At 39.8% G+C, this 11,106-nt stretch overlaps 1 protein-coding gene and 1 long non-coding RNA gene across 2 annotated transcripts; both read left to right on the plus strand.

Annotated features, from left to right (window-relative positions):
• The first annotated feature begins 2,212 nt into the window (after positions 1-2,212).
• Positions 2,213-4,765, plus strand: LOC129835306 (uncharacterized). Its single transcript, XM_055900897.1, has 6 exons — positions 2,213-2,255; positions 2,399-2,761; positions 2,907-3,257; positions 3,372-3,503; positions 3,624-3,673; positions 3,789-4,765. Exons 1-6 carry the CDS (start codon positions 2,213-2,215, stop codon positions 3,930-3,932), a joined length of 1,083 nt encoding a protein of 360 aa, XP_055756872.1. The 3' UTR covers positions 3,933-4,765.
• Positions 4,766-9,817: 5,052 nt separating this feature from the next.
• On the plus strand, positions 9,818-11,017 carry LOC129835314 (uncharacterized). Its single transcript, XR_008756404.1, has 3 exons — positions 9,818-10,042; positions 10,243-10,304; positions 10,420-11,017. It is a non-coding gene; the product is annotated as an uncharacterized LOC129835314 (long non-coding RNA).
• The last annotated feature ends 89 nt before the right edge of the window (positions 11,018-11,106 follow it).

Here is an 11,106-nt window from a genome sequence, read left to right on the forward strand (position 1 = left end):
CTCTCTTCAGGTCATTGACCAGGTCCTGCCGTGTAGTTCTGGGCTGATCCCTCACCTTCCTCATGATCATTGATGCCCCACGAGGTGAGATCTTGCATGGAGCCCCAGACCGAGGGTGATTGACCGTCATCTTGAACTTCTTCCATTTTCTAATAATTGCACCAACAGTTGTTGCCTTCTCACCAAGCTGCTTGTATATTGTCCTGTAGCCCATCCCAGCCTTGTGCAGGTCTACAATTTTATCCCTGATATCCTTACACAGCTCTCTGGTCTTGGCCATTGTGGAGAGGTTGGAGTCTGTTTGATTGAGTGTGTCTTTTATACAGGTAACGAGTTCAAACAGGTGCAGTTAATACAGGTAATGAGTGGAGAACAGGAGGGCTTCTTAAAGAAAAACTAACAGGTCTGTGAGAACCGGAATTCTTACTGGTTGGTAGGTGATCAAATACTTATGTCATGCAATAAAATGCAAATGAATTACTTAAAAATCATACAATGTGATTTTCTGGATTTTTGTTTTAGATTCCGTCTCTCACAGTTGAAGTGTACCTATGATAAAAATTACAGACCTCTACATGCTTTGTAAGTAGGAAAACCTGCAAAATCGGCAGTGTATCAAATACTTGTTCTCCCCACTGTATCTACAATACAAAATCCATGTGTACGTGTGTGTAGAGTGCCTGAAACACACCCTATCATGTGTATTTGTAAGCGTTTGTTTGTGCTTGTGTGTGTGTGTCTCTTTACAGTCCCAGATGTTCCATAAGGTTTATTTTTATTCTGTTTTTTAAGTCTGATTCTACTGCTTGTATCAGTTACTTGATGTTGAAAAGAGTTGCATGTAGTCATGGCTGAAAAAAGTAAGGTGCCTAGACAGATGCACTGTGGAATTCCTAATTTTACCTGCATTATGTTGGAGAGGCTTCCATTAAAGAACACTCTCAGTGTTCTGTTAGACAGGTAACTCTTCATGCACAATATAGCAGGGCTGTAAAGCCATAACACTTACATTTTTCCAGCAGCAAACTATGATCGATAATGTCAAAACCCGCACAGTCTGTTGTGAATTCTTTACAGTAAAATACCATTGTGTCGGGTCAAACACAATGTTTCCCATGTTCCACACACACCAACACCGTCGTGAAGAGGGCACAACAACACCTCTTCCCCCTCAGGAGGGCACCTTGAATGGCTGCATCACCGCTTGGTATGGCACCTGCTTGGCATTCGACCGCAAGGGTATTTCACTGGGGCCGAACTCCATGCAATCCAGGGCCTCTATAACAGGCCCAGAGGAAGGCCCTAAAATGGTCAAAGACTCCAGCCACCCAAGTCATACTGTTCTCTCTGCTATTGCATGATAAGCGGTACCGATGCACAAAGTCTGGAACCAACAGGACCCCAAACAGCTTCTACCTCCAAGCAATAAGACTGCTAAATACTTAGATAAATAGTTAACCAATAGCTACCCAGACTATTTGCTTCACGCTCTTTTGACTCATCACATATGCTGCTGTCACTGTTTATTTTCTATTCTGATGCCAAGTCAATTTCTTGCTACCTATATGTACATACCTATCTCAATTACCTCATACCCCTCACATCGACTCGGTAGTGGTATCCCGTGTATGTAGCCAAGTTATCGTTAGTCATTGTGTATTTATTCCTCATGTTATAATTTTCTATTATTTAACAAATGTTCTGTCTGCATTGTTGGGAAGAGTCTGCAAGTAAGCATTTCACTTTTAGTTTGCGAAGCATGTGACAAGTGAATTTGATTCAAAGCTTATCGGTCCCCATTTTTAGTTTTTGGTATGAGTTAGGTGTCAGACAGACTAAAAACATACTATGTATTCATTTAACCTTTGAGCTGGGCTGGGTTGGGATGGGATCAGTATCAGAGGCACTAGAGAGCAGAATAGGATCATTCACTGTTTGTCCAAACATCATAAGAGAACTGGTATGTAATAAAAGTAACATTTCCCAAATAAGTGACCAGCTGTATCAAGCCACTATTTGCTCAAACTGTGGTAACCAGACGACATATTTGCTAGACAGTACTTTTTATTCTTGTTCAGACAGCCAATACAATCTCTTGTTTCAGAGTTCCCTCCTACACTGTATAAAAGCTATGTAAAGTGTCATCATATAAAAGGTGCCCCGTTGTCAGACCCTCATTCTATACAGTGCAGAAAGGATTGATGTTACAATGATGATCAGACATTGGGCAATCTTTTTGTTTTATGCCAACTCCGGTAAGACATTTTTATTTAGATCCTTTAAAACAATCTATATATTATTGGCATTTCGAATCCATTTGAATTACTTTGAAGCAAGTATTCTAGATGTTTTTCAGTCTTTATCTTGATCTTTGATCCATGTTTGTTTGGATTTACAGTTTGTGCATTAACCAAGGACATTGTTCAACCAAACCCAGTGATGGTTACTCACCGGGGAGCTAGTGTGAACATCACTTGCTTTTGGCCAACTGATGTGAATACCGATGTTGTTTGGTTCAAGCAGACTCTTGGACAAAAACCCCTTCTCATGACATCGACACTTTCCAGTGGACAATATTTTTACTTCAACAACTTTACCAAGGATTTCACTGAGACTGAACACCTGAGTGTGAAGAGAGGAGTTGACAGCTTTAACCTGACCATCTCCAAGACAGAGTCAGGGGACTCAGCTACTTACTACTGTGGTGCTATGAAAGTGGGCAAAGTCATATTTGGAGAAGGAACTGTATTGATTGTAAAAGGTAACTTAACTACCTTCCCTAATTTGTGATTTAAATTTTGCACCATTAAATTAGAAATATACTTTAGAATTTGGCACTAAATGCACAGTATATGTCAGGCAAATACAATTTACACACAATGATCTTACTCCGTCACTCTCTTCAGGTTCAGAGTCCAACAGCATGTCTGTACTCCAGCAGCCTGTGTCTGAGTCAGTCCAGCCAGGAGACTCTGTGACTCTGAACTGTACAATACACACTGAGACCTATGCAGGAGAACACAGTGTCTATTGGTTCAGACATGGCTCAGGAGAATCCCGTCCAGGAATCCTTTACACCCATGGAAACAGGAGAGATCAGTGTGAGAAGAGCCCTGAGGCTGGGTCTCTTACACAGAGCTGTGTCTACAACCTCCACAAGGGGAAAGTCAGCCTCTCTGATGCTGGGACTTACTACTGTGCTGTGGCCTCATGTGGGGAGATACTGTTCGGGAACGGGACAAAGCTGGATGTTGACCGTAAATGATCATTCTGATATGTTCTGATATTCTTTCATGGTGCTGTGAATAAACTCAATGTCTGGTGGAGCAAAATGTCCTGAATCTCCTCTATCACTGTCTGTATTTCCACAGATGGTTGTAAGGGGGACCAGGTTCTTTTGGTGTACTGTCTGGGTGTAGCGTCGGGTCTGTGTGTCATCATCATAATTGTCCTTTGTTGTGTTTTGTATAAGATGATCAAGAAAACCTCTCTGCTGTGCAGAGGTAAGCGTTATCATCGTGCACAATATATGATTAAGCTGTTGGTGCAGTATACGATACGTTTTAGTCATGAAACTGATTGTATGATGATGATGATGATTCCGTCATGTGTTTGTCTAAAAGGAACGCAACCTCAGACAAGTGGTCTGGCAGTCGCCAGTTCTCATAACCAGGTATGCAGACCATAAAGATATATAACATTTTTGGATGAACTGTAAACAGATCCTTCTATCAAAATATCAGGTAATTTCCTGATGTCTTTGGAATTTGTTTTGTTATTCCTCTTAGGATCAAGAACACGATGACACACTCACATCGGTCCATTACGCTGCTCTGAATGTCATCCACAAGAAGCCAAAGACCCAGAGACAGAGGAGCACCTTGGAGAGAGACACTGTTTACTCTGGTGTGAGGTGCCAAAACACGGACTGAAACATCAACGTTTGCTCTTTAATAATGTGCATTGATTGTTTTGTTTTCTACACTATATGAATAACTATGGCTTTTTCATTGTGTGTTACAATTTGTTGTATTCTGTTCGAGCTCCTTTTAATAACGTTTCATGTTCAAAATTGTGCACTCTCCTCAAACAATAGCATGGTATTCTTTCACTGTAATAACTACTGTAAATTGGACAGTGCAGCTAGATAAACAAGAATGTAACCTTTCTGCCAATATCAGATATGTCTATGTCCTGGGAATTTTTCCTGTTACTTATAACTTCATGCTAATCGCATTAGCCTATGTTAGCTCAACCGTCCCGTGGAAGGGTCACCGATCCCGAATTAAAACCTCTTAAGGATTACCCCGTTTTCTTTCAATTTTCGCCTAAAATAAGATACCCAAATCTAACTGCCTGTAGCTCAGGCCCTGAAGCAAGGATATGCATATTCTTGGTACCATTTGAAAGGAAACACTTTGACGTTTATGGAATTGTGAACGGAATGGAGTAGAATATAACGCAATAGATCTGGTAAAAGATAATACAAAGAAAAAAACAACTTTTCTTTTGTATTTTTTTTGTACCATCATCTTTGAAATGCAAGAGAAAGGCCATAATGTATTATTCCAGACCAATTTAGATTTTGGCCACTAAATGGCATTAGTGTATGAGCAAAGTTTTAGACTGATCCAATGAACCATTGTATTTCTGTTAAAAATGTTGTATCTAGATTGCCCAAATGTGCCTAATTTGTTTATTAACATTGGTGTCGTTGAGCATTTTAGAGTAGATACAATAAAACATTAAACTGCTTTCATATAGAGATATTGTTTGGTTTGCATTCATATTTGTCTCAGTTCTTAAATTTCACCCACAGATTCAGTGTGCAAGAACCATATCAGGCTTGCGCTCAAAGTCACAAAGCTCTTTTTAGTTGCATAATGGACTTTAAATATGCATCTATTTATTGACTGGTGTTTAAGTTTGTCTGAAACTATTTTTTAGATGTATCCTAAAAACATCTCTGTGGTGTTCTGGCTGCCTTACATAGATTTAACACTCAGCTCAACTCATCTCTAACCCCCAGCAATGACTGTCAGTCCTCATCACGTGCTTTCCACACACACCTCAGTTCATCTAAACCACAAACAACCATGTCACTCTCTTCATGAGAAAAGCCTGAACTAAAAATAAAAATCTTAGCTGAATATAATTTGAACAGTATGTTGTTGAGAGACTGATTTCAAGTATGACAATGTACACATTGTGATTTAGCAGTTTTCAGAAACCGTTGACAAAATGTGAACGTATAAGTCTACCTTGCAGGACTGCAATTCATTTATCTTTCAATAGGGAGCAGCAGTGTATATTGAAGTTCCTGTGACTGCTTCACCAGTAGAGTCGCATACATTTTTAAAAGTTGTGAACATGTTCAAAATGTTGAATCGTTGAAAACGTACTTTCCTGTGATAGTTTGTGTCTAGCTGAAATAGTTGTCAAACAAGTGCCCAATTAACACAACGTGTGGCTGTTAATAATCTAAAACAAGGTAATATAGTTAGTACATGCTTATTAGAAGTATATAACATGTTTCAAACCCATTTCCGCATCATGTGTTCACATGCCTCAAACAGGCCTGGCATTCTACATCACTGGATCAATACTACTAACATCAACTAAGTTATTATAAAGTGTAGCTTAGTTACCAGGAGGAGCCACACAATCACTAAAAATAAAATTGGTAGTAGAGTGATCTCTATATGACGAAGACAATGACAAATGTCTACGTGTAGTTTTTTTTAAATGGAGTTCCAGGGAGTGGTTGAATAAGAATGGGAGACAACCTATTTACACAGTGAACAGTTTCACAGGTACTCTGCAGTCTGCTGTAAGCCCAAGACAAGGCCGTATCTACGCTTTGGTCAGGTGGGCCTGCTGGCTTTGTGCACACAGGACCCTCCTACCTGTTCTCTGTGTCTCTATGTCTCTATGTGGTTTCTGCAGGATGTCTATGTGGTGTCACTGTTGTTCTCACTATCTTTACTTGTTGTTCATGTTGCCCCTGACAGTTTACAGCCACAACAAAGCAGTTATTTATTAAACTGACTATAACATATATTTAGTTATCTGAAATCAGTTACAAACCACAAAGAACTGCTGATGAACCCTATTTGAACTCTCTGTGCTGTATCACACATGAGACAGTTAACTCAATCTATTCTAGATCTATGGGCTCAGGGGATGGGGTGAGTTTATGATGATGTCATGGGAGAACTTTCAGTACATTCTCAAACAGACATGTCTTGTGCAGCACAACAACTACTGCAGGTTCCTCTGTCAGAAGGAGACCAATAGAGGAGGATCCTCCTTCTAAAAGATTGCTTCCTATAAGAACCACACTAACAGGAGAGAAAAACAGAGTGGATCAAATGTGTCATGTACTGGTTGGCTGGTTGACTGGTGTCCAATCAGACATGCACTCTTGGGTGTTACACATCAGTCAGTGCATGTTTCTGTGAAGGATATAGAGGGAATGAGACTGACATACAATAGACTTGTTTCATTCTGTTGGTGTTTTCCCATACGCACTCTGCTCTTCCCCCATTCAACCTTATACTGTACACGGCAAGACATGTTCTAGACACAACAGACCTTCTATGGGTCATCTGGAGTATTGTAACTGTTGAATGACCAGCTGGACAAATAATACTTGTTTTCTTTCAAATACTTAATGTACACTTATATCAAAGAAGACATGTATTACAAAGACAAAGTACTACAGAGACATAATGTACTTAAAAGAGACATGCACTGTGCAGTGGCACTACTGAGGTTAATTAGAGCATCTGGGCTGACATAAAAAAAGGGCAAAAATATAGCTATGCCATATTTAAAAGGGCATTAGTAACCAACAAAGGTCTGAAATTAATAGGCCATGCTATTGCCACACTAATAACACTATTTAATGTTGGAGGCCTAAGATGAAAAACATGAGCCAAAAATGGAGGTTGTATACAGTATGCTGTGGGTGAAAAACTTACTACATTTCTGATTCATTTTACCTTTGGGCTAGGCTGGGTTGGGATGGGCTCAGTACCAGAGGCACTAGAGAGCGGAATATGATCCTTTACTGTTTGTCCAAACATCAAAAGAAAATTGCTCTTAATAAGTTTAATTTCACAAATAAATAAGCAGTGTATCAAGCCACCATTTAATCAGCTTGATCTAATAACTCTGACTTGATTGTCTTCTTCAAAGTCTGTCTGGGCTTCTCAAACTATTGTAAACACACTTGCTAGACTGTAGCTTTTATTCCTGTTCAGACAGCCAATAGAGTCTCTCAGTTCAGTGTTCCCTCCTACTGTATGACGGCTACATGTAAAGTGTCATCATAAAAAAGGTGCCCCGTTGTCAGACCCCCACACTATACAGTGTAGAACGGATTGGCATTACAATGAAGATATGTTTTACGCCAATTTCGATAAGTAAGTAAGAATTTTAAAAGTGGAAGCTTTTTCAAATAATTTCATGCCATAGTATAGTGAATTAATTTACATTAGTTGTCATAGTATGATTATGGAAAGTATAATGAGATGTACTGTCTTTATAATGGGTAGAAATTATTTTTGATCCATTTATATTTGTATATTTTTACAGTTTGTGCATTGACTATGGACATTGTTCAACCAGACCCTGGGATTTGTACTGAGATGGGAGGTACTGTGTCTCTCCCTTGCTTTTGTTAATCTGATATGATGACCTATGTTGCTTGGTTAAAGCAGACCTTTGGAGAGAAACGTCTTCTGAAAGCATCATCATTTCACCACGCTCAAGAGAGTTCAAATGTCTACAACTTTACCAAGGACTTTAACGAGACTAAACGTCTGAGTGTGAAGAGACAAGACGGTAGCTTTAACCTGACATTCTCCAAGATAGAGTTAGGAGGCTCTGTACATACTACTGTGGTGCAATGTTAGTGGGCAAAAGCAATGTTTAATTGCTTTAATTGTCCAAGGTAACTTAATTTCCTTCCCTAATTTCGGGTTTTTCATTTTGCAACATAAAATTCAAATAAATTGGCAATAAATAAAAATAGCAGGAAAATACAATTTACACACAATGATCTTACTCTGTCACCCTCTTCAGAAGTCTGTCAGAGTAAGTCCAACCAGGAGACTCTGTGACTGAACTGTAGAATACACACTGAGACCTTTGGAGGAAAACACAGTGTCTATTGGTTCAGACATTGCTCAGGAGAATCCCATCCAGGAATCATTTACACCCATAGAGACAGTAGTGATCCGTGGGAGAAGAGCCTTGAGCCTGGGTGTCCTACATAGCAGTGCATTCAGGAAGTATTCAGACCCCTTGAATTTTTTGACATTTCGTTACGTTACAGCCTTATTCTAAAATTGACTAAATGTGTTTTTCCCTCATCAATCTAAACACAATACCCCACAATGACAAAGCAAAAATAGGATTCTAGGAATGTTTGCACATTTTAATGTGAAATATCAACATTTTAGTATTTTAGTAACATTACACAGTACTTTCTTGAAGCACTTTTGGCAGTGATTACAGCCTCAGGTCTTCTTGGGTATGACGCTACAAGCTTGGCACAACTGTATTTTTGGAGTATCTCCCATTCTTCTCTGCAGATCCTTTCAAGTTCTGTCAGGTTGGATGGACAGCTATTTTCAAGTATCTCCAGAGATGTTCGACAGAGTTCAAGTTCAGGCTTTGGCTGGGCCACTCAAGGACAGGTCCTGAGCGCTCTGGAGTAGGTTTTCATCAATGATCTCCCTGTACTTTGCTCCGTTCATCTTTCCCTCATTCCTGACTAGTCTCCCAGTCCCTGCCACTGAAAAATATTCCCCACAGCATGAATCTGCCACCACCGTGCTTCACCGTAGGGTTGGTATTGGCCTGGTGATGAGCGGAGACTGGTTTCCTCCAGACGTGACGCTTGGCATTCAAGCCAAAAAATTCAATCTTGATTTCACCAGACCAGAGAATCTTGTTTGTCGTGCTCTGTGAGTATTTTAGGTTTCTTCTGGCAAACTCCAAGTGGGCTGTCAAGTGCATGTTACTGAGGAGTGGCTTCCGTCTGGCCACTACCATAAAGGACTGATTGGTGGAGTGGTGCAGAGATGGTTTTCCTTCTCCCATCTCCACAGAGGAACTCTGGAGCTCTGTCAGAGTGACCATCGGGTTCTTGGTCATCTCCCTGACCATAGCCCTTCTTCCCTGATTGCTCAGTTTAGCCGGGTGGCCAGCTCTAAGAAGAGTATTGGTGGTTCCAAACTTCTTCCAATTAAGAATGATGGAGGCCACTGTTCTTGGGGACCTTGGATACTACAGAAATGGTTTGGTACGCTTCCCCAGATCTGTGCCTCGACAATGCTGCCTCGGAGCTCTATGGACAAGTCCTTTGACCTCATGGCTTTGTTTTTGCTCTGACATGCATTGTCAACTGTGGGACCTTATATAGACAGGTGTGTGCCTTTCCAAATCATGTCCAATCAATTGAATGTACTACAGGTGGACTCCAATCAAGTCTTAGAAACATCTCAATGATGATCAATGGAAACAGGATGCACCTGAGCTCAATTTCAAGTGCCATAGCAAATAAGGTATTATGGTTTTTAATTTTTAATACATTTGCAAACACTTCTAAAAACCTGTTTTTGCTTTGTCATTATGGGTATTGTGTGTAGATTGATGAGGGAAAACAATTATTTAATCAATTTTAGAGTATGGCTTTAACGTAACAAAATGTGGAAAAAGGGAAGGGGTCTGAACACTTTCCGGAAGCACTATAGGGCTTTGTCACTTTATATAACTGTGAAGAGATAGTAGATCCTCAACTTTTAAGCCAACATCACCAGTCTATGGGTAAAAGTGTTTGAGAAGAAATAGTAGAAAATAATTTTAAAGTACTGTATATTTGTTTTTTAAGTTTCAGATCTGTTTGGTGATCAGAGTAAGCTTATTTTTGTCATCATTCTATCTTGCCTGACAACTACTGTGATTCTGAGTGTGATTGTCAACCTTTTCCTCTTCATGAGAATGAAGAGGTCACGATGTGAACACTGTGCAGGTACAGTAAAAGTCTTCATACTAATAGCAATAGTAATAATAGTTATAGATCATAAAGAAGAGTGAATGCTAGCCCTCCTCTTATCACTTCCCTCTCTGGACATTGTTTTAATTTCACAAGCCTACTTTATTTTGAAGCAGAAAATATGACATACATAGTATGTTTCAAGTGTTTTGAATATTTTGTTATTAATCTTTTAGCAGGGACCCCTTCTCAGCAAAGCCAGTATGGAAAGCCTTATGCCATCACCTCAGTCCAACAGGTAGCAGAATTGCTCTACCGAGAGTGAGACTTGATAAGAGTATTAAAGCAAACTATTACAGCATTAGATTTAACCCAGAGTCTGAATTGAGTGAGTCTGTGTTTCATCTCCATAGCTCCACAGTCACGATGATGGCCTGAACTACACTGCCCTGATGTTCACTGAAAAGAAGAGTACCAAGCCTAGGAGACAGAGGAGAGAACAGAGAGAAGAAGAAACAATCCTCCAATCAGTATCACAGGCGGCCAGTGGCACTTTAATTGGGGAGGACGGGCTCATAGTAATGGCTAGAACTGAATAAATGGAATGCTTTTGAACACATCAAACATATGGATACCATTCCATTCACTCCATTCCAGCTATTGTTATTAGCTCCCCTAAGCAGCCTCATGTGATCAGCATAATTCTAAATTAAGCCCCATCCCTCCTCTGAATTCCACTTTGATCTTGACTGTGTCCGTGTGACCTGGCTATTTTGTACACTTCTGATTTGCTGTAGAATGCCATTGCAAGGGCCTAGCTTCACCACAATTTTCCCCAAAGTGTGAAAGCTGATACTAGGATGGTTTCAGAAGTCTCAAATCCTCATCAATAGTTGCTGAGGTAACTGACTGGATACATTTGTTTTGTAGAAGTGTACAACACAATGTATATAATGATTTTGCAAATGTCTGAATTCTTCCTTTTCATGATAATAGTTGTAACATGGAACTCTGTAATCTGCCTTTATACTTGTGTGATATTTCAATAAACATGTTTTTATTTCCTACTTTTAATGACTTGCCCAATTCTTACCACTTAT

Source organism: Salvelinus fontinalis, chromosome 36 (assembly GCF_029448725.1).
Source record: "Salvelinus fontinalis isolate EN_2023a chromosome 36, ASM2944872v1, whole genome shotgun sequence".
Taxonomy (NCBI): domain Eukaryota; kingdom Metazoa; phylum Chordata; class Actinopteri; order Salmoniformes; family Salmonidae; genus Salvelinus; species Salvelinus fontinalis.

Bases quoted from the DNA above. Each gene is read 5' to 3' on its own strand.
- LOC129835306 (XM_055900897.1), top strand. From the start codon at position 2,213: ATGATCAGACATTGGGCAATCTTTTTGTTTTATGCCAACTCCG. The intron at 2,762-2,906 runs GTAACTTAACTA...CACTCTCTTCAG, and splicing joins AACTGTATTGATTGTAAAAG to GTTCAGAGTCCAACAGCATG. The intron at 3,504-3,623 runs GTAAGCGTTATC...TTTGTCTAAAAG, and splicing joins AACCTCTCTGCTGTGCAGAG to GAACGCAACCTCAGACAAGT.